This window comes from Ambystoma mexicanum, chromosome 8, assembly GCF_040938575.1.
Source record: "Ambystoma mexicanum isolate Mex_15411 chromosome 8, UKY_AmexF1_1, whole genome shotgun sequence".
Classification (NCBI taxonomy): Eukaryota; Metazoa; Chordata; class Amphibia; order Caudata; family Ambystomatidae; genus Ambystoma; species Ambystoma mexicanum.
The window spans coordinates 82,291,355-82,315,404 of NC_090929.1; the positions used below are offsets into that span (position 1 = coordinate 82,291,355).

The following is a 24,050-nucleotide window of genomic DNA, read 5'->3' on the forward strand; positions in this document are numbered from 1 at the left end:
TATTGAGTGGGGAAGGATCATGGTGTTGTAGAGCAAAATAATGTGAAGCCACAGTTTAAATATTTGGGTGGTTATTATTACCCTACCAACATCCCTCGTACTCGTCTACGAATACGCTCTGTCTTCCTGATAGTATCTCAACCCTTTTCCTACTTTTCCTTCGGTGCTGATCCACCCCCTTTCCGTATCTGGATTTAGAAGGACACTGATGTCCTCACATACAGTTTTGTTTTCTATCAATTCGGACAATGTCTCTTTAGGGAAGCCGGCTGGGCTAGTCTTCCCTGAAAAAATCTTGACCAACATGCGATTCCCGCATGTCCACTACTCGACACATTTCAGGGTATGCCACCAATTCCTGGGTAAGTAGGCGGTCCCAAGAATGAGGGGCGTGAGGCATGAGTAGGGGCACCGATCCGGCCTGCTGGGGATGATTGGGCAGAAGTCGAGTGGTGTGAATCCACAAGTGAATGAGGTGATGGCGGCAGGTAGGCCACATTCACAGCTCTCATTGCAAGTCCCTGTGTAGACAAGATGATAGGTTTAAGATGTTTCCAGGAAGCACTAGCCCTGTAAATTCCAGCTGCCGTGTTGTTAATTAATTGCCAGCATAAGGGATACTTAAAAAAATCATGGAGAATGGATGCTTTCTCCTCTTCCACTTCATCTTCCTTTTGTCGTACTCCACGCTCTACGTGACGTCTGATGACATATAACTAAAGAGTGGTGAGGAATATGACATGGGTGATATGGTCCTTCTCCACAGAGACCTTGTTCAGCCCGAGTGTTTCAGAACACGCTATCTTTACTCGTTGCAAGTATAGCATACAGAGATGTGGGGCACAGGGTTCAACCCTTACTACAGCTCTCTTTCCTGGAGGATGAGGCTTTTCCCAAATTTAGTGGACAGTCTGATGTCTCACTTGTTGGCTGGGAAACCAGGAGAAGAGACATCACCATTGAGGCTCCTCTACATCATTGCCTTCCCTTTTCTTCTTCCCGAACATCCTCCGAGGTTGCTTAGCGAGGTGGTCTCCATCCTTTACACCACACAGGAATGCTATTGTCCAGAAGAACTGTGCACAACTGCCTGAGAGAGTTTCAGTTTCACACTTATCTCAGAGGAAGACCTATGTCAGGTAATGGCCAAAATGAAACCAACCTCCTGTGCAGAAAATATTCTGCCCACAAAAATTATACTGGAGCACAAAGAACTTTTCTCTCCAGTCCTGACTAGGATGGTTAATGCATCCTTTATGGAAGGTGTTGTGCCCAAGGAGATTAAGGAGGTAACGATTACACCATTCGTTAAAAAAGCGGGGCTGGATCCTAAAGATCCCAGGAACTTACGTCCCATTACCAATTCGAATTTTATTCTGAAAATTCTCCATAAAATTGTGACAAACAAATTGCAAAAATATGTAGAAACCCTGAAGTTACTGCACGAACAACAATCTGGTTTTAGGGCCTCCCATAGCACCCAATCGGCCATGCTGGATCTCCAGACCCACATGCTAGATCTGGTAGACAAGGGCAAAACTGGGATGCTCATGCTGCTGGACCTCAGCACCACATTTGATCCAGTGGACCACCAGCTTCTTCAAACAGCGCTGGATAAAATAGCACAATGCTCCCCAAAGGCCCTGGCCTGGCTGTCATCATTTTTGAAGGACCGGAGTGCCAGAGTACACTGGGGTGACACATTTTCTGAGGCCGCCCCTATTCTCTTTGGAGTGTCTTGGGGAGCAAGCCTGTCCACCTTATTGCTCAATATTTACATGAGCAGCCTCTGTGAGCTCCTAGAACACATTGGCATATTTTTCACGAATTACGCCGATGATCCACAGCTCATCTTTGAACTCCTGGACGACCATACCGTTGACAGCGTGAAAAATAGCAGAGGTTTACCATATTATAAACAACTGGATGCAACACCACTGGATGTGTTTCAATAATACAAAGGATGAATTGATGATTTTCGGAACATGACAGGCCAGATCCAAGTTGGGAGTAAAAAATAAGGCCTTCACTATCAAAGAGGCTATCATCCCAGTAATGCCTTATGTTAAGACACTCGGGATGATGGTTGAGGCATCAGTGGGCTCTGAAGCACAGGTTAATTACCTGCATAAAAATTAAACGCCTATTATCTGCGCCTGCTGAGAGCTATAACACCCTACATTAATTAAGCAAATACGACCATTGCGAGTGCAACCATACTGTCACGCCTAGACTACGGCAATGCCCTATTACTTGGAGCCACCAAGAGGGAGGTGGAAAAGTGTCAAGTAATGGTAAATGATGAAGTTTGCATAGTCAAGGGTATCAAGAGTAGAGAACATGTATCAACAGGGAGAAGAGCGTTACACTGGCTCAGAGTGGAAGACAGAATTAACTTCAAGGCTATGACGATAATTCATAGGTGTCTGTATGGAGAGGCCCCAAGCTACTTCAAAAGACAATTCTCATTCTACACACCTCGGAGATGTCCAAGATCCAAGTTATAAGTATGTACATAACATATGTACATAACATAAAGACTTGAGTTGGAGTGAGTGTATGCAAGATGCTCTCAAGATCAAGCAAGGTGGCAGGTCCATGCATGTAGACTAGCGTTGGCATGCCTTCCCTTCTTCAAGGTTCTTCAAGGTTCTTATGTAGCATGCTAGAGGCTAACGTGGGTAGTGTGCATGATAATGAGCCAGATGGACCTGATTCATTCCATGGATTCCATTCCCTCTCCTTGCTCAATCAACAGCTAGCCAAACATGCTTTTATGTTTTCTTACATGGCTAAACTAATGCTCTGGGGTGCTTCACTGCAATCGGGCCATGGTTCAGCCATAGGTTCAACCATAGGCCCTGGTGGGAGGAAGACTGTTCCTTGACAACAAGTAATGTTGCTTGATCAGTGTTCTTGGGGTCTTTAAAACATTTGCTCTTTTGAGATTATCAACCCCTCAGATCCCAGGTACCAGGGCTGAGGCCAGCAGAGAATAGGGCAACTCCAGAGCTTACTTGGACAAAGGGCTATTGCAAGAATTCCCGAATAAAATTGGATGGTCCTAAATTCAACAAAAAAATCCCAGAATTAAACCAATTCCTGCAAAGATTGTTTTATCTTTTCTCAGTGTGAGGTTGGATGATATCTACGGCCTTAAGGGAGTTTTTCTACAGTGCCCAAGTCGACTCATAGACTAAGAGTTCCTGTTGTCTTATCACAGATGTCCCTGTGGGTATTGCTGAATGCAGTCCCGGAATGTCCATCCTTACGGTGCCCTTTTCTGGTCATAGCTAGGGCATGTGTATTTTATGGTGGAGAGGCGCCTATGCCTACTCCAGGATGTCTTAAGGCAGATGAAATGTGTGGCGGTCCCACAAGCAAGTGGCTTGGGGCACTGTTAGCATGGATGTATCTCCGGGACTGCAAGGGATACATATAACAAATTCTGTGTACAATCTTCCCTGGGTTAATGCGACCCATGTACCAATAACCCCAGCTTTTGGGCTTTCCAAATGCGGCCATTGCTGCTGAACTTGGAGAGGGCTCCCTCTCATACCACCACCAACACCATTGGTGGCAAGTTATGACCAGTCTTGGAAAATGCAATGTTTTCCAGTTGGTGGGAGCTAGCATCTATCCTCCGTGCCTTTGGCAGTTCTTCCCTCATGGGTGGGGGGCCATCCAGTGCATGGCAGGAGGACATCTAGCTGTCCTAGTTTGTATCGTTGGACGGGGACAGAGTCTCCCCACTGATAGGGAGGCGTTAGCTTTGGGGTGTTGGGCAACCAGACACATGACATTCATCTCCGCATCAAGCTTCAGGAAAGTGAAAAGTTCCCTGGCAGCCTCCCTCAGTAGGTTTTGCCATGTTTGAAGGTGCTTTTACTGCAATCTGATATTGCCAAGAGGTCACACTACCCCTCTCCATCTCTCCTGCAACCTCTTCTTCAGGTTCCTTGCTATGAAGGCCTGGGCCTCGGAGACACTTTAAGTTCCTGATTCCTTGGTACACCTTAAGCATTCCCTCTGTTTTGATCCTGTTCCTTCTTGTGATCAGTGTTCAATGCCCCAGGGATATAGTGCCTACACCCTACTGGGATAGGTGGTGCAGATTGCCTATCTGTCTTCTGGGGACTACTTTGGTTCCCACAGGTAACGGTCCCTCCTCCTTCCAGATCGGCTTGCCCGGGTTTGAAAGGAGTGAAGGATCTGAGATGTTGTAGAACAAAATATGTGTACGGCCAAATAATGATTAGCCAGAGGCAAGGTGGTGGTGGTGGGGTAGAGGGGAGATTAAACATCTGGGAGATTGTTATTGCACCCATGCCCCTCTTCCTTGTCCCAGTACTCATCTATGAAGATACTTGCCAAACAAGGTTTCCCAGGGGTATCTCTGGCGTTATCCAGAGATCCTGATGATTTATCATTGCAGTATACTCCCAAGCACTACGGAAAATGTTTCTTCTGTGAAGATGGTTGACGAGACGTCCTCCTGAGCTCTGACATTTTGTTAAGACCTCCTCCTCAGTTGGTCTGAGGATTTTATTTTTCTCCCCCTGTTTCTTCAGGGACATCGATTACAGGGGTAATTACAATGGTGCGGTGATGATCTCATCAAACAATGAACATCTGACATCATTTGGCATTGTCTTAACGCGGCTGCACATCTCATTTGTCTTGGCACGATGGCAGGCTTCCCAACCATGACCAACCCACAGCAGAATGAAGCGAGTAGTTCGAGGGGACAACTGGAGCAAAATGCATCTACAACACAAACTGCTCTAGATATTCCGCTAGGAGCAAAGTGATGATCACTCGGTTATGCAAGAGACAGCAAACCTCTGCACTGCTCCTGCCTGCAATTAGCACAATCCAACGTTGTGCAGTCTGTCTCCACCTACCCAAGAGAGAAGGGCATCCCAACAAAAGTAGCAGAGCTTCACAGTTCACAGCAAAAACGAGCATATAGAACCCATGCCACCCTGGCCAAACTTGTTGAAACTTGTACTTGCCATTCTGTTAGCTCAGCCTAAAAGGAGCTGAAGAAAAGGCAGGGCGGGCACTGATGCTTTCAAGAAGCAACCAGTTAGCAAATAATTGGGGCAAAGCCAGAGCAGAGGAAAGCCACCGATTTACCACATCCAGACATCACTCTAATTCCTTGCATGTGATGGACACGGAAATGGCCAATTTCCCTGGTACAGGAACTTGATGAACAGAGCTACCGATGGAGAAACAATAGCTACAGGGAAACTAAACTGCATCATTTGCACTATCATTGCAGAAATAATGCACACGCCTAAAAGTGAGCTCAGGGAAGGCATGCAAATCCAGACCACTAAAGAATCCAAAGTCGGTATGTTGTGATCATGTCTAAAACAAGAGATTCCCCTTTTTTTATTGCCTGTGCAGGTAATGTTGGTGTATGAAATGCAAATTTAGTGGAGTTGTGTACAACATTGACTTAATTATGTCATTGATACTTTTGACCAAATGATAGCCAACAGTGATGTTTAAGGTTACAATGAAATTGTATGCTAGCCATAATGTTTCAGTTCAAGACGCCTAATTAAATCTGTTAACACAAAATTCACAATTTTCCTAAGTAGGATATTTAACTCTCCAATGTATTGTACTTGTCAATGAGTGCAAAAACGCAAAGAAAAGTATTGGCGCTAACCAAGTTTGTCACTGTGGATGTTCAGTGATGGGTACTTCCTCCCCCTTGTTCCCTGCGGACTGGCTGTATACCCTACCAGCTCCCAGAGTTCCTTTCAGTTTAAATAGACTTCAACAGTCATTCTCTCGAGAACAGTGCCAATAAGCAAACGCATTATTTCTGGCCAAAACAGATTGGCTGATGCAGTACAACATGTTTTTCTTGTAAAATATGAAAATAGCTAGAAATTCATTCATACTACAAGAGTACATACTTGGGTTTATGAATCGTCAGACCTTGTTTTAATCCACACGTACGTAGCAATAAAATGCATGCTGGTAACATCAACGGCGGCTTCATGAATATACTTCTTTTAACCCTTACTGAAACATGGTTTCCCAAGAATTGTATTCCCTCCTTGATCAAACTTTGGTTTCAAGATAATTTTCAAAAACATGAGTGTGAAAGATAGGTAGATAGTGGCTGGTGCACCTGGGAGGATTGGGGAGTACGCATCAACTTTCTGCCTGCTTTCAAAATACTATCACCTGCAGACTGCCTTGGTATGATTCTAGATTCCTGAGTGACTTCCTCACCTTGGCCCTCAAGCTACAGCAAGAATATTTAAAAAATGGTAGACTACAGTGACTGAACCAGTGGATCCAGCCTAATCGGCCATTGATAAAACATTAGAGGGTAATTCCCTTGGTCTTAACAATGATCAGCTTTGCAAATCTGTATATCTCAGCGGCATATAGCACTGTGGATCACATCTGCACGGGGATCCCTGGTACTGCCCAGCTTTGATAGCATCCATCATACAAAGCCGTTCAGAACGAACAAAGCTAAGCCTATTCCTGAGATAAGATAGGCTGTCTTTCCCAAGGGTATGCCCAGCACAGCTATTCTGTTTCCACATGTGCCAAACTCACCAACGTAATTTTGCCATGGAACTGGCTCTTTTTAAATGTGGGTGAAGGATGTCTATATTCTCTTGCAGCTAGAAAAGGGATTTTGTAGCCAAGGTGGAATAAATGGTCTGCTGCACAATTTGAAATGGACGAGGGAGAACTGATCATGCCTAAATGTCTCAAAAACAGAGGTGCTACTGCTCAGCAAGATCAGCTCTGAAGTGATATCCGTCTAATAGCTTGGAATATTGGGAAATCATCCAACGTCTGCGGGCAAACTCCAAAGCATGGGGGCTGTGTTCACCTTATCACTATTGTTAATCCGTCAAGTGAAAGCTGGGGTGAAGAAAGCCCTCTTCCAACTCCACATGTTTTGTATAATTATTCTCTTTTTGTCTTTTTGTACTTGAAGTGTTGCAAAATGGCTGAGAGTACTGTAATATGTAAATAGGCCTTCCCTAGTAACTACCGACCACTGCTCCTAAAATGTGCCACCCGATGGACGTTTGCATCAAATAATCTGACCACATAAAACCTGCCCTGTAGGCCTGGGATATTCTTCTGCTTGCTTGAATGGAGAGTAACAATTCAAATTGTGTGCATAACTCAGAAGGCCTACTGAGCCAGAGGAATCTGTTATGGAACCAAATGGAGCCTGCACAATTCACTGACCCAACTGCTAAAACGGGCAGTAGACAGCAGATTTGGGTTGTTTAAATGTAACTGTTAACACTTTTAAAGCTTGATTCTTAGAGTGACTGGCCCACAGTCCCTGAACAAGCTTAAAACAGTTCTGCGACATTAACCGGATCACCGCTAGTTCTGAAAGAAACTAGTCAACGGTGTGATCTGCCAAGCTTCTACCATCACAAAACGAAGAGAATTTGGTCCCTCAAGAATTCCAAAGGGCGCTGTTGTATTTTGAATGATCTATTAACAATACACTCTATGGTGCCAACCCTCCCCCTTTGACATCCTAAAGTGGCTGGCCTAAATAAATGGGTGATGCATGGGGCTTGCTATTAAGCCTTTTTCATCAGAGGTCGAGCAGGGGGATTGGCATTTCTGTTTAATGACCATGGGTGCCCCTTGGTTTTTACCACTCTGGATCCATGTGCCTTTTTGGAGACAGGGGGGTCTCTATTCAATATGTGCATAGATGCATCTACTGTATTGTGACCTTGCCTCATTGATATATAATTTATAATGTTTTATCTATTTTATCTATGCATAAATATGATGTATTTCGTCTTGACATTATATTAATGGGTACTTGTATTTGTACCTTGTCTCGAAGTGGCTTGTTTCATGTTGCTTCTGCAATCCATGATTTATTGTGCCTGGCATGTGCATCTGGGTAGGTTTTCGGTGGTGGTTGGATTGGAGCTTGCGTGTGATGCCCCAGCTCTACAGCTGAACTAGTGTTTAACTGGGGAAAACATTTCTGCTCCCCATGATTTGGTTGGCGCATGCCTATCCGCTCCACTGTTTCAGGTGCAAGCTGTGACCTTTCCACACTGCCCATTTGGGCTTCTGCCTTTCTTCAGTGGTAAAGGACTCTGCCATTCGAATCAATACGCATGCGTTACTTAGAGACCCTGTGACACTGTAACCGAACCATATTGTACTTCATTGTTTACATGTTAATCGATATTTGAGAATGATCTATTATAAACCCAATATTTATTCATGCCTTCCTTTCCAATAAAACCAAAAATAAATTATGTGCATGGCTGGGATTCTTCTTATTTGGTGCATGTTTCGCTCTCCGTTAATGGAGTGGCCAGTCTTGGCAGCTGCGTTTTTGTTTCTAGATGTTCCTTTCGAATCCATTTCAGTTGTTTTATTCATTTCTTCCTTTTTTCTTCTGCCTTATGGTCTCTTTGCTTATTCTGCTCCTACGCGCCTGCTTGCTGTTTTAGCCCAAACTTTCCGATATGGTCTAAGCTATGGATTCCGGGGGGTAGGCTGGATGATGCAGGGAGTCAGATGAAAGCTTGTAAACAATGGGAAAATATGGACTGCAAATCCCTCCTCTGCGGCATCATGGACCCGTTTTCATTCTAATGTATGTGCCCTATACAAAATAGTTGTTTAAGTTCAGATTTTCTTATTGTTCTTCTTGAGTTTTGGGGAAACAATAGTTCCTTTTTAATATTAAAATGCTCCAATCCAAATAACCTTCATTAGGGTGGCAATGAAGTTCTTGGAGTAACATCCCTGGTTGCTTACATTTTCTCTACCCAAAGATTTGGGAAGTAGTCTCGCTCCCAGGCCCCAACACCCTGCGGAGGGACTTATTTCCACGTGGAGAACATGATGATTAAACACAAGACGATGCGCAAGTAAAGAAAAAGCCATTTAGGCGGATCCTTGAGTGGATTTGCTCAGCTTTCCTTTGGAAAGAAAACTGCCAACAACCACCTGAAACCGTCTTAGCAGACCTTTATTTAACTGATCAATTTTTGTAGGTCCTAGGCACTTTTAATATTCTACTTTTGGAATTCATGGTCCCAGAAGAGTGGCCTGCCTGTGTTTAGGAGATAATGCTGGAGTAAAATGTTCCCACTCTTCATTCCCTTGGGCAGATCCTGGGAATAGACATCTATGGGTCTGGACTGAGAATAGCCCAACATTTGACGATGGATGAGAAACCGCACGAGCAGTGAGTGGTTTCTGCAGCGTCACTGTGGAACGGCTCAACAGTTTTTAGAAGGTGACATTAAATGTGTATTGTCCTTCTCAATGCACTCCTCTGTGTTTTCTAGCAAACCTGCTGAGTGTGGGGTTGTTTTCCCCCATTTTTAAGGAGTCTGTAAATTCATGCCTTCTAAATTCATGTTTGCAATGTGCTCTGTATCCGAGAACTCCATCACTCCTAGGTAGCATCCAGTCTGTAGGGAGGACATTTTAACTCTGGCTGCCTTAAGGTCCCTACTCCCACAGCCACAAACCAAAGTCCTTAAACTTGTCTGACTCAGCTATGTACTGAGCACGTTTCTCTGGAGGACCTTCACAAGCACTAGAGCTTGCTCGCCTATAGGAGATTTCAACAAAGCCTGATTTAGATGACATGTATTCAGTCACTTGTGTTTCTTCTCTTTCTTGTTGTACAGATGGTGATATCATTAGTGGGTAATATCATTGAATACAAATAGATGCACCTTTGCTGGATTTTTAAGCATCTGCTGTACACAGAGTGAGTGGTTTGTGATGTGCAGCCTTTTGATTAGTTGAACTGCTTTGATTACAATCATGATATTGCTTGACTTGCAGCACAGTTTGTCACTTCCTTAATGCTTTGCTTCTGTCTTGCTTTTCTTCCCTTCTCTCCTTTTTCTTTTTGGTTGCTTTCTTCTTGGCTGGACCCTGCTTTGTTGTTGTTTCTGCCGTGGGTGGGGTTTGTGTTCTGGTAAGTTTAGCCTGTGTGAAGTGAACGACTTGCCGCTGTGTGAAGTGTACTGGAGCGAGGACAGCGCAGAGCCTTCCCCTGGGGGGCCCTGCACCTCACCAATGGTCCTTCCCGAGCAGAGCAGCATCGTCCAGCAGTGCCCCTCCCCACCGAATCCGCATCTCAACGGTCACCACCACCCTATGGATCACATGTGAAGAGGGGGTGTCTGCGAGGAAACCCTCTGCCGTCACAACGCCGCTAGAAGAACAGATCTCCAAAAAAGACCAAAAGGTGTCATCGCTGGTGCATATTTTTTCCTCGGATCCCTTTTGTAAATTTGGAATTGTTTTCTGTAGAAACCATTTTTCTAAAAGTGTATCACTTTGTGAAAGATTTACTTCAAGGGACTGAAAGTGGCTTTTTTAAAGTCTGAAATGTGGCCTTTCCTGAACAGTTTCTTTTTCCTGTATAGGGTTATATATTGATATATTGATCTATTTTTGGCAAAACATGTGGTTTAATTTGGACTTTTGGCCATTGTTCGGACCTGTAGCTATGCGTGGTTATGCCAGGGAGGGTGGGTGCATCACACATTGTGCAGTCTTGTAGTGATTGGGTGTCCATTTCATGGAATGAAGTGACATTCCATGTCAGGTTCCTGTAGGAATGTCACGTTCTGATGTCAGTTTCTTGAGATAATGAGACCGTCTGCTTTGTTTGTCCTTTCCAAGAGTGACCATGCACCCGCCCATAGAGAAGTCTGCATGTGTAAGTCATTGGGGATAGAATATGCTTTCATATTTAAATAAAAGCTCGTATTTTACAAAAACAAAATACTCCTTTGAAAACCAACCTAAAGAAAAGAAATACTGGATGACTTTCCATTTTAAATGTAATGACAGAGGGGTTGGGTTGTGCAACTCTGTGCACTGTCTGAATTGGGGATTCTCCCTCCTGTATATTTATTTTTTGCATGGCGTTTATTGCTCACGGCTTGAACCTGCTTGACATTTTTTCCCTGGCGCTAGTCCTTCGTCTGCTTGAGAACCTGAAATTAAATTTGCGCTTTTGTTGGGAACTGTGCATCAGCTTTGTCCCCGGTGACATCCACAAACTGCAAAAAAAGCTTCTTGCATCTTTTCCAATGACCGCTGGCATAACCATAGTTTGGATGATGGCCTCTCCATGACAAGTGTCTGTCGCCAATACTAAGATGTTGCTTTCTGCAGAGTGTTTTCCTCAATCACTTCGATCCACTGAAGTGCGGTGCACAGGGCCAAAAAAATAAAACCGCACCCTAGACCTTATTTTTTTTCTTTATTTAAAGAGATCTGACGTTGTCAATGTGAAATTTGAGCAATTCATTTATTTTCCATTGCAGTCTGACAATGCTCCTTGTTGGTCTATAATGGGAGAAGCAAAACTACAACTCCCGAATGTTACATAAAAACACCACTGTTCTGACATTGCTCTTCCCTTTTAAGACTTCATTCTAAAGGTTCCCACTCACCGATTTGACAACCTTCCGCTGAGACCTGGGAGGTCAGTGTTCGAATGACTCAACACCCATCATGTGTGCATTGGGCTAATCTTTGGGAATTCTGCCATTATTTACCCTTCAAAAAAAGTGGCATAGGATTGATGTCTGTCAAATTATGAAAGCTCAAAAAATCAATGTTGTTTTGAAAACCTCCTTTCTGAACAATATTAGACCTTTTGTAGTTGCAAATATGTTCTGCAATAGAGAATTGATTTCATTCAAAATATTCCAAATTTGGTGGATGCTAAACATTAGCCGCACCAACATCCTTTCAAAGCAGCCGGTGGAACCATCAAGAACATTTTGCAAAGGATTAATTCGATGTAAAGCCCCAACTAATCCCTGGATTGTATGGTCTTGCCTTTCTAGGTTTGTGTTACACATGGAGCATTTAGATTTCCCTTTATTTAGGCACACCCCCTGTGTGCTTGCCTCTGGAATGGCCCCTTTGTAAAAACTCAAATACACCCTACAATCAAGAAAAGGTGGTCTTCAGTGGACAAGTGATGAAAACCCAGAGCCTGTCCGATGAATGAAAGGTGCATATCTTTGTTCTTTCATCCCCAAAATGCACACACAAACCTACACATGTGCAGATGTTCCCAGGCAATGGCCGAGCAAAGGGGGAACAGAGCTGATGGAGAACTGACTGGTCATTTTCTGCCCACTTCTTGATGAAGACTCTGCCAGGCCCTTCAGTGCAAACCACACTCATGTGATCAGTGTAGGTTTATGGAGCATATGGAAATAAATGGGTAGTTTCAGAAAAGAATACCCTAAATGTTCACTAACAAATCTCTGTGCTATTGTTACATATGGTGTTCGACTTGATGTTGTTTTTTTTTATACATAGGTTTCAATTTATTTTTGTTATGTACATTATAGAAAACTGCTGAATAAAGTCTTTTTTTGAACTTTCCCTATGTCACAGTCCTTTTTCAATGTAACAACTGTTAAACATTGTGTTGTGAATAAAAAGGCGGATGAAGCCTGTGAGATGCAGGGATGAAATGTCAAACGTTAAATAGGTGAAAAAGGGTCAGGAGTCACGGAAAGAAATGCAGGGATATTTGGTGCTTCGACATCATTAAAAGTAGGAACCTTATTGGAGAGGAGTGTTGGAGGGCCTTTCGTTGAGGCATAACGATCCAGGGACCTTGGGTAGATGTGGTGAAAGTGATACAAGAGTTAGTGGGATTTGTCCAGGAGAAGATACCAGAACTCCTGTGAATGCAAGGTTTTGACGAGAGCACTGTTTAAAGCAACAGTGAAGAAGCTGAATGACAACTTGAGACTTGTGCCGTGAGACATTGGGGACACTTTGTGTGTTCCAGGGAAAGATGCAGGAGCCCAGTTATCGGACGAGAAATTCAGGAACAGCTGTGAGTGACCAAGAAGGAGCAGAAGCAGCATTTTGAAACCATGGGGTAGATGTTCATCCATCCATCCATCTTGTGAAATTCTAGTGGTGCAGAAGTCCTAATTCCTTCGTAATTCCAAGTGTCTTCATTATTTGTGCCGACTCCTCCTTGCTTGAAGAATGGACAAGGGCTAAGACAGAAATTGAAAATGTATTCAATAGGCGCCAAGCAGGTTTGTATCACATTGTCCTTGTTCTGTGGAGCCAGTAAGATCTGTCCCCTTTGGCATCACTTAGATCAACTAGTTATATCCACCCAGAGATCTTTAGTACCCATGTCCAGCAGTGGCTCCTATTACAGGGGTGCTCAGTGCAGGTTTGACTAGTTTCACTTCTTCAGATGTGTGGGGATGGCTTGACATGAAACGGATCACATGGATTGGCAAGCGCCGACCTTTAACACAGGCAACACAATTCCTACTTATTCTCCCCAGGGACTTGCATTGAAGATGGGCTTTCTTACTTGACCTTTTTTGGGAGTACTTCTAACAGTAGATGAGGCCTTTTGGTAATATCCTTGGCCAGTGCCCCAAGCTCTCTTTTCTGCCTAATGGTTTGGAGCTCCTTACATTTATTTATTAACAAGGTGGTAAGTACGAGGGGGACGGGGTGGAGGGAGATGTGCAAGAGTGGGGTACTCCCAAGGGTGGGGGCAAGCAAGTGCTAGGTGGGCCAAGGTGCAAGGGCCAGGGGAAAAAGGAGATGGGGTGAGTGTGGTGGTTAGGGAGGACTGAGTTGGGCTAGTCCAGGGAAGGGAGCCCAAAGGCAAGTGCTGGCAAAGGATGCTGGGGGGACTGGCAGGGAGGGTGTGGTCTGGCCCCTGTATGACTCTGACGGGACCAGGCCCCAGTGACAGCAGTAGATGGAGAGTTAGCAAGTGAGGGGGAAGAGGAGAAAAGCAAAGTCTTGAGAAGTATCCATAACTTAAGAAGAGCCGGCTCAATTCTGGGGGGCTGTTCCAGAAGGAGGAGCCAGCCAAGGAAAGGGATCTACCTCCCACTACCTGCTTGGAGAAGTGGTTGACCTGCAGAGAGTTGGAACCAGAAGACCGACGGACTCTGGCAGGAAAGTATTTAAGGACGGAACGCTGGATGTAAAGAGGCCCCAGACAGCCTTGTGGATGATGCAAAGGGTCTTCAATTTGCTCCTTGCGATCCTGTGATCTTTCCTCCTTTCTGCAATTTTACGCTTGTGTTGCCTTTAGCATGACCCTCCTGTTTCTGATGTCTGCCAGAAGTGGGTGACACCATATTCTAGTATGTGCCAAACTGCTTCTTCACCTCTCCCTCTCAGGTCCACACTGTTTGGTGGGGGGGAAAGTGTTTTGAATAGTTCCTCATCACCCTGTTAACCCCTCTGCAAGCTTTATTGTGCTCAATCGCGACCCCCTGCGCTTGACCTTGCTACCATTATGGTGATATGGGGAGTGGGACTGTCCCCTCTGCCTCCCCACAGACCCCAGGGTTTCCTGAAACACACATTGACTCTACCATCCTCCTCCCTCAAAGAACCATGCATGAAAATCAACACTTTCACTTACACAACCATCCTGAAGCAGGCCTTTCAGGCCTTGCTATCGCCAACTAAATACTTTTGCCCCCTTCCACCAATTATCAATTTAGCTTCAATGCTGCCCTCCTCCGCACCCTTGCATCATTCCGACTCCCAGTCATCCTACTCCTTAAACCAGGGCGCACACACAGATGTCCTGCTTTAAAAGCCTCTTTGGATCCTGCAATCATCAACAACCACTACACCACTTCCAGTAACCTATCTACAGTAGTGTGTGAAAACAGCATGCGTGCCGTTCCAGCCTCAACAGGTTCATCCCCGTTAGATTTATGAAGTGCATGGATAGTGATATCGATACCAATTACTAATGCCCATAGAGGTAAAAGCAATTCCTCATGAAGCACTAATATGTAAATGTGTTCTCTCCTTCCTTGCTGAGCATACTACTCCCCACTCGAAAACCATTCCTCGCCCCACATATATAGACTGTGAACGCTGCCCTAAGCGCGACTCTGACCTGGTTCCTAGCCTTCCTTCCTTCCTTCCTGACTGATCCAAAAAGGTCAATCACCGCCAAGTCCTCTTTAGTTAAATCCTGACTTGTTGCGTTCCACCATGGATCCCCCTTTCAAGCCACTGCAACATATACATGAGCAAACTTAGAAACCAATATCTGTAGGGGCGGAGGGGGGGGTGCTGTTGAGCAGCAAGAAGGAATGGCGACATGAGTGTAGCTCTGGCAAACTCCTAAACCTCAAAAATATCCTGCTGAGTGCCGATTGCAGAAGTGAGGAACGGATGATCTGGCGGTGGAAACAGAGGGAAAGGCAAGCACTGAATATCATCCAGTTCCGTTACATCGGTAGAGAGAGAAGGAATATCCAGAGGGTCGGCGGGAAAGATCCCTCCCCGACTGTAGCACCAACTGACCCAGTGTCCCGATTAGCGCAGGAGTGCTGACGCGGAGGCCTGCAGAAGAAGAAACACTGTGGCCTGCTGCATCTACCGAGAAGCACCACACCCCCTTGTCGGAGGATCTCACCCCCCCACCCCCTCTGAAACCAAAAAAAAATAAAATTGGAATACGTTCCGGAACACATCACTGGTGACCAGCAAGGAAGTCGCTTGGAGGTGACCGGCTGCTCTTCCGCACAGACCCTGACAGGGATACGCTGAGGAAATCGGGCACCGAAAGCCTCCCGGCTGAGACCACACGCCGCACAGGTGAGACAGTGGCGCACCACCACAGTGGCGTTGCTCCGTGTCCCACACGCCCCTTCATATCATAATACACCAAAGCAGGATTGGACCCTGACACAGCACCAGGAATCAAAGTGGTGCGCGGAGCTTCAGAGGGGTGGGGACACAAATGCCACTCACCCTGGGTGGAGAGAGCAGAGTGAGGTCAGCCCAGCTAACACCGCACTGTCGGAGGCCAATGGTAGATAAACCCTACCGGAAATAGAGCACAATAAACCGGTGGGCCCGCCGCAGAACCCAGGCCCCTAGTGGGGAGGTGAATTCAAGGATCCAGTGCCCACCAAAGCAAACAAACACTGGGACTGGGGGGGGATTGAGGGGTGGGGGGCAGAGCCCACGGCCATCGAGTGTGCAAAACACGAATGGAACAGTTGTTGATCCCCTGAACTGCCGACACAATGGACCCTAACGCCGTGCCGGAAGCCTGTAGAGGCGCAAGGCACACAGAGAAAAAGGCACAGCCGTCTATGATCCTGAGTGAAGCAAATAAAGAACAGTGAGTCAATTAATTTAGATATCCAAAGATATCCTACCCAACAGTGGGTCGACCCCTCCAGGAGCAGGACACGACACACTGGGAACGACCCACTACAGAAACTGGGACCCCCCTGTGGTGTAGGTGTGGTGCAGATCCACAGCCCACCAAAAAAAACAAATAACAGGGTCTGGACAGGAACAGATTGATGAACGTGATTCATGAGTGCAGGCCATGCAGCGGGCGTGATTGAGATAAGGGAGACGGTCGGAGCAAATGGGAGTAACTGATTTTAGTGGGGTGGACACATACCAGTACCGACTCCTCAAGACCAGGATTGGAAATGGCAAAGGCCACCGGGCTGGAGGACCAAGGGGATAGTGGAAACACAGAAGCAATACCAGTGGAAAATCGAGACGACAAACTGATGCTGGCAATGCAGAGCGGATGTATGTCAGTAAATGTCAAACTGAATGACATAGTGGCAACAATCGGCTCACTAAAGGCTAGGGAGCTAGCCGAAGCTGAAACAGAATCGGGGGGTGGGGGGGCTTGAGGACAGAGTGGACCAGTGCGATCGTGCCATAGCTGAATTGAGAACTGAATTGGTTAAGCCCCGTGACAAATGCAAAGACCTCGAATCACGATCACAACGTAACATCTGTATTGTGAGAATGCCGGAGATGGCATGCAAGGGACCAATGCAATCATTCACAGAGAACCTATTTGAGGCGGTATCATTCTCGACACACTTCTTAGTGGAACGTGCGCACCGTACCCTGGCCCCGATTCCCAGACCTGGCGCCCCACCACAAACCATTATTGCAAGACTACTCAATTACAAGGATAGAGACCTCATTCTAAAACATTCCATAGAGAAGGGAGCGCTACGCTACGAATCGAGTAATAGACATGTATATCCGGATTTCTCGGCTGGAGTCCAGGCACAACAGAGATCTTATGACCAGGTGAAAAAAGTGCTCTGAACAAGACACGTCCGATATGCTCTGATGTTTTCTTTGAAAATCCAATAGATGCCATGGCATATGTGGAATCATCCATCATCATCCATCCCTCTTCCTCCATGGGATCGCACAAATGTCGGAAGGTCTGTCCGCGGGTTTGAGGACGCACAGGACAACTGGGGAGAATAAACTTAGAATCCTTACTTCAAACCCACAATCTACTACAACACAATTAAATGAATAGCGGCACACAGCACAAATGTTGGATTTGATAAAGCCGGGCAACGTAAGCATTGGGCAGGCTGCAGTAAGCAAGGACTGCTCACAGAGATCCCCAGGAAAGCTCCACAGTTATGAAAGGGTTACATCATCGAGATGGGGCAGATGGTGAGGGTGGGGAATGTAAAAAGGACAACACAATGGCCTCAAAAGGGCAGTTTTTTGGAGGGTCGGGAGTTGGGGGCTGTTTAAAGATATAAAAGGTTGTCAGAACGATGTGGGTACACATGAGAACAGTCTGTGCCCTGAGAAGCATGCAAACATAATAAATCAATGGCTAGATAACAAATGGGTGAATTGATAGGATTGATTACATGGAGTGTAAGAAGCCTCAATAACCCCATTGAAGCCAGGAAGATACTTGCATACATTGACTGCCACTCACCCAAATTAAGGATGTTACAGGAAACGCATGCCCTGGGGCCATTACATGAGAGCTTCGCCCCTAAATTGGGAAGACCAAGATTCTATAGCTCTTATTCGTGCCAAGCCAGAGGAAAGATACATAATAGTAATGTGAGAGTTAGCCAGGAAAAATGTAATATTGGTGCTCGTATGGGCCCAATATAGATGACCCAAGCTTTTACAGTGGGATTTCTGAGAAACTGTTAGGGAAGGGGGAGATTTCAACACAGTTCTAGACGTAAAAAATGACACATCAAAGACCACACAACGAAAACCATCTTACGCAGCCCAGATGATTAGACGAGTCATGGATCAACTTGGATTGATCAATGTATGGAGAAACGAGCACCCAGGGATAGTCTAATATACATATTATTCAACTGTACATGATGCAATGTCCCGAATAGATCTCTGGCAGCTTTTAGCTGAATGGGCATCCATGCTGCAGGGAAGCAAAATACTGCCACGTACCTTCTCAAACCACTCACTAGTAGTGATGACACTATTATTGAAGGAATCTCCAAGACCCCGTCCTATGTGGAGGATGTCAACGTCAGTGCTGCAAGATGACTCACTGGTCATGTCCTTGCAAGAGAAAATAGAAGGGTTCTTTGAAGCGAATGAGGGAACAGTACCATGATATGCCATGATTTGGGAAACGTTTAAAGTATGGCTATGGGGCACAATGACCACTGGGGTATTGAAAGGCACGAGACGAGAAATGTGGGAAGTCTAGAGGGAATTACGAGACCTAGAAAACCAATATAGCATAACTAAAGACGGGGCTCTTCTGGGAATCATAAAAGGGAACCTGATGAAGTTCTGCGATCAACCGCCCTGAATTTACGAGGCCTGTTTGGCATTATTTCACAAATTAACCCAAGTGCGAGGGCAGCAGCGGCGTCTTTAGACGCTGAGAAAGCCTTTAATTCGGTCTCATGGACCTTTCTGTTCGGGGTACTTAAACACTGTGAGTTGGGAAACAATTTCATTAGATATGTTCGGCTGCTATATACTTACCCAACCGCCAGAGTCTGCACCAATGGGATATTGGGCCAAGATTTTGTACTATCCCGGGGTACACGACAAGGTTGCCCTTTTTCCCCTCCTTATTATTCTCACTCACGATATGATATTTATAACGCACCTATACACAAGTGTTTCAAGGCGTGGTGAGGCAAGGGAGGGGGAACAGAGGAAAGACAGAAACAACAATCTTACTAGGCCAGGTGATATTGGGATCGCGCAAGTGCAGTGGAAGGGAAAAAGTGTGGGGGTAAGGGAGCAATAAGTAAAAGTGCAGCCAGCTGGTGGCAAGTTCAAGGGTAAGTGCAGACATCAGGAGTCAAGTGCTGGTAGGGGGCTGTAGGGATACAGAAACTGTCCCCAAGTGCGGGGGGATGCCAGGGAGGCAGTGCAGGGGTGAAACTGGCGGGGGAGGGGACCTGGGCCCAAGATCAGAGGGTCGCCAGGTGACCAGTGCAGTTTCAGCCAGGAGTTCAGCAGGGGAGAGGAGGAGAGAAAGAGGAAGTTTTTAAGGTGCTTCTGGAACCGGAGATGGTTCTCCTCCTGTTTCAGGGAGGCTGTTCCAGAGGGAGGCCCTAGCAGAAGAAAGAGATCTACCACCAGCTCGTTGTTTGGAGAAGCGACTGACCCTGAGGGAGTTGGAGTCGGATGAGCAAAGAGCTCAAGAAGGAACATATTTAGGAAGAGATAGTTGAAGGTATTGAGGCCCCAGAAGGCCTTGTGGACAATTCAGGGGTTTTTTAACTTTATCCGCACAGTCACTTGGAGCCAGTGCAGAGATTTCAGTCCTGGAGTGATACGATCCCTGGGCTTGAGGGAGGGCGGAGAGTAGAAGCAGGCACATTTAGAAAGAGTATGTTGCAGTAGTCCAGCCTAGAGCGAACCAGAGCTCTGGAGACAGTGAGTTTCTGGGGGAAGGATACCTCTGAGGAGGTGCAGCTGGTAGTGTGACTTCTTAGAGATGTCAGAGATGTGAGGACAGAAGGAGAGTGTGGAGTCGAAGATGACCCAGAGGTTTTCGTCTCACAGGTGGGAGCAGGAAGAGGGCCAAGAGAGGCCGGCCAGAGAGTGACAGGAAAGGAGGGAGCAGGTGTGCCGATGAGAATCTCGGTCTTACTGGCATTAAGGCAGAGATCCTTGGCGGCACACCACTCCTCGATAGCAGATAGAGTCCGAGATGAGAGAAGGAGAAGAAGTGATGGAAGGGAGCCTGAAGATGAGTTGTGTCATCCGCATAGCACTGAAAGTTGGGACAGAGGGCGGCAATGCAATGGGCACGTTTTTTTTTTTAAAAAAATTATTTTATGGGCAAGAAGTGCCAGTCATTGGTTGAACAGCCAAGGAGAGAGGTTAGACCCCTGGGGAACACCACAGGTAGAGATAGAGGAGAGTAAGGATCCAAGTTGGACCAGGGAGGGTCGATCGGAGAGGAAAGAAGTCAGCCGAGCCAGTGCCTGATCAGTGATACCCAGGTTATCACAGAGACGATTGAGCAGGATGGCATGGTTGACCGTGTCAAAGGCAGAAGAGGGATCAAGTAAGATAAGGACACAAGGGGTGTTGGAATCGAGGTTGAAGAGCAGGTCTTCACAGATGTTCAGGAGACCCGTTTCTGTGCTTCTGGCAGCTCTGAAGCCAGACTGGTCATGGAGACAACCAACAGATTCAGTGGGAAGATTAAGCTGGAAGATGGCCAGATTCTCCAGGAGTTCGCCCAGGAAAGGAGTGATGGAGATTGGCCGATAGTTAGCTGGGCAGGAGGGGTCGGCTATGGGTTTCTTAAGAAGAGGGTGCACACAGGAGTGCTTCAGGGGGGAAGGGAAGACACCAGTGGCGAAGGAGTGGTTGCAGAAGTCAGCCAGAGCAGCGGACAAAGTGTCAATGTGGTCCTTGATGGTTTTGGAGGAACAGGGGCCTCCCACCGGGTGCCACCATTAATGAGAAGAAGAGAGAGGAGAAAGCACAGAGACCATATGAAGAGTCCATAGGTCTGGTGAGGGAACAACAAAGAGGATGTCAGTGAGGGGTTGCCTAGAGGAGGCACTGGTATACGTGTCAGCGATAGGGAGGCCTGGGTTGGAGACCAGGATGTCCTTTTTTAGCTTCTTCCTACCAGATTTAGGGAGAGCAGGATAGTCGATCAAAAAGCAGTTAGAAAATATGGGAGGGACAGAGAGCACAATGGAGTAGGTGGCGAGAGAAGAGGAAAGGGGAGGATTGAGGGGGAGGTCTGGGGGTGGGGAGAACACTAGGGAAGGACACAGGAAGGGGCGCAAGCAGACGAACCAGAGTGAGATGAGACAATAGTAGACAAATTGGACAAGACAACAGGCGCTCAGACAATGGTACAAAGTTTGCTAGATAATTGCTTTGCTAAGAAGTCAAACCCAGAGAATGGCACTTCTTTCACAGTGTCATTTAGATACTGGAGAAAACACACCTAGGTCTGAGAGTCCTGTATAAGGTGAAAAAGGCCTAGGTTTCATGATGCAGTTTTAAATACCGCAGACTGCACAATTATTCAAGTGTAGGTGAGGTTGCTATGTGGCAGGGTTTTCAGGGTAAAGAGATGGCTCTATTCCTCAGCCAGGCCTTTCCTACCTTACTAGTCGCTGCTGGTTGATGGCTGGCCACTGGCTTCCCCTGCTGACACCTGCAGACACTTTCGGGAGCCACCTCAGTTGGAGCCGCCCTTAGCCGCAGGGGCTGCCGGGCAGAGGGGCGCCCTGGGAGGGTCAGTAATGGCCAGAGGGATGGCCAATGAGGGATGGCCAATGAGGGATGGTGGGAAGGCTGGGAGGGGGGAGGGACGGAACACAATGCGGAAGGGGAGACGGAGGATACGGCAAGAGAGAGTGTGACCAACGGGGCTCGGGGATTGGAAACAAATTACTGAATGAGGCCCAGGAGGGTCTAAGAAGTGGAGTCGGATTGCCCACTCACCTGCTTAGCCGACGACAAAAATGATAGAACCCCTGGCCCGAAGGATGTGCGACCAACATGCACATAGAGGAATACAAATCCTGAAGAAAACCTTAGGCCGGTGATGGAGGAAGTGGCCGAATTCACGACATACTCGGGATACAAAACAAATAACGCAAAATCTGAATTATTCCCGTTGACTGAGAGCACAACTGAACCTACCGATCTAATGGGATTCAAATGGCCCCAACTAGCCTTAACTACTTAAGTGTGATAGTCTCCCGTTAACAGAGGTTATATCAAGACAACCACAAAAACCTATCTTAATGCATTAGAGACAAAATTGACAGTATGGACCAGACTCCCGTTGTCCCTATACGGTAGGCTGTCCTTGTTGAAAATGATAGTGGTGCCCAAATTACTTTATTTCTTTACCACAATCCCAATATGACCCGGACACACATTCTTTACTAGACTCAGATCCATGGTAATACAATATACATGGGGAGGTGACGTGCCGTGCCCAGGATGTGTTGGGAGGGATTGACGGAACCATATGAACAGGGGGGGATTGGCTGCCCCAGACTTCGAGCTATATTACATAGTAGCACAGGCACAATATGCAGGACATTGGTATGCACAGGCCAGTGCCTGACTCACCTAGCATTGGAACGATACAGTGCAGCCCCCACGGATCTCCAGGCAGTAATCCTGTAAGACAGGTATGAGGATTCATGTGCTTTTGACACAGTGCACACAACAGTCAGTGTGTGGGAACGGTGGTTCAAACGCCTGGACATGGACATACACCATACAATGGCAAGATAATACTATGGAATTGCCCAGGGCTTCCCCAGCAAACGATACTGATATACAGAAGCCTTTGACCCTGAGGGGGAGATGAGACTGGGTGACCTGTTTCCAGGAGGGACATTCGTGACCCAAGAGGAGTTCACATAGAAACTGGGGCACAGCCCGGTCAAGCTATTGCAATATTTTTGTATGAGGGTGGCAGCGTGCCGAAGATGGTCCTCATTCCCGCAGGAACTGGAGTCCTTCACATGCAAAGATGCTATAATAGCAGAATAGGTACCGAGGGGACTGATCTCCAAACTATATAAGATAATATAGACCGGACAGGCACAGAGCAAAGCGATGGTCAAATGGGAACAAGATTTAGCAGTAAGTATTGACGAAACTAAATGGCAAAGTTACTGTTTATTGACAAAAGAGGTGTCGCTAAATGCACGCCTACAACTCGTAGAGTTTAAAATACTGAACCAATTGCACTATACACCGGCTAGAATCTTGCAGTTCTTCGGGTTCATTGGATGAATGTATGAAATGTGGGGGTTCATTGGATGAATGTATGAAATATGGAAGCGAGGGGGCAGACTCAATGCACTACTGGAATTGCCCACAGATAGCACAGTTCTGGCAGGAAGTGTCGGCGGACCTACATGATATAACTGAAATTCCTCCAGTTCTCTTGCCATTGAAATATCTACTGGGAGACATAGGCAAAGTATCTACCAAGGTGCGTAGACTGTTTAACATGGGATGCATACTTGCTAAAAAATCGATCTTGATGAAATGGAAATCCAGAGGAGCACCAACTAGTCAGGAATGGTTGAGAGAGATGACTTTTGTGAATGAGACGGAAGATAAATATATATGGACAGTCAGTGTAACGAGTAGACCCAAGGACATATGGGGCCCATTTATACTGTTAGCGTGAAAATTATATCAAAGTAACTAACGTGATAGAAATGTGTGAACTCTGTGTTGAATGTAACCTGGCGACCTGTTACTTATGTCTGTAATGCTCCAAATGTAACTGGCTGCAATGGGCTGAAACCTAAGAGATTCAAGAGAAAAGTAATTTTACCAGGCCCACGACAAATGCTCAACTCCCCAACGCACCATGGTCAGAAAAGTAATGTTACTGAGAAAAGAAATTGAAGTTCAGATCATTCAAGTTTGAAACTACAATAAACAATGAAGATTCCCCCTGCTAATAGCGCAGGGAGCTCTTGATTCTATTAAAGACAAGGAGGCGAGCATTCTGCTTCATCTTCTCATTTATTTGCTCTCCAGCAGTTTCAACAAAGTCAATAAAATAAACACATTTTTTTTTCAAACTTCCTAAAAAACTTCATTTCCCATCAACCCTAGGTCCCTGTTCCCAGTGCCCTGGTCATGTGACCTAGTCCTTCCTCTTCCTGTAACCTCCTCTTCTTTGACTGCTTTTCAACTGCAATCATAACCAATACTGACCT

The 24,050-nt window shown here is 46.1% G+C and overlaps 1 protein-coding gene across 4 annotated transcripts in view; it reads left to right on the top strand.

Annotated features, from left to right (window-relative positions):
* MED22 (mediator complex subunit 22) overlaps positions 1-24,050 on the top strand; it is a 138,928-nt gene that overhangs the window by 89,613 nt on the left and 25,265 nt on the right. For 3 of the 4 annotated variants that reach the window (XM_069609334.1, XM_069609336.1, XM_069609335.1), the window contains one exon: positions 9,996-12,426. The exons of the other annotated variant lie outside the window; for it this stretch is intronic. In XM_069609334.1, coding sequence (XP_069465435.1) covers positions 9,996-10,182 — 187 coding nt within the window. In that variant the 3' untranslated portion in view covers positions 10,183-12,426. Of the gene's footprint in view, positions 1-9,995; positions 12,427-24,050 lie in introns of those variants that run through there. 4 annotated transcript variants of the gene reach the window in all.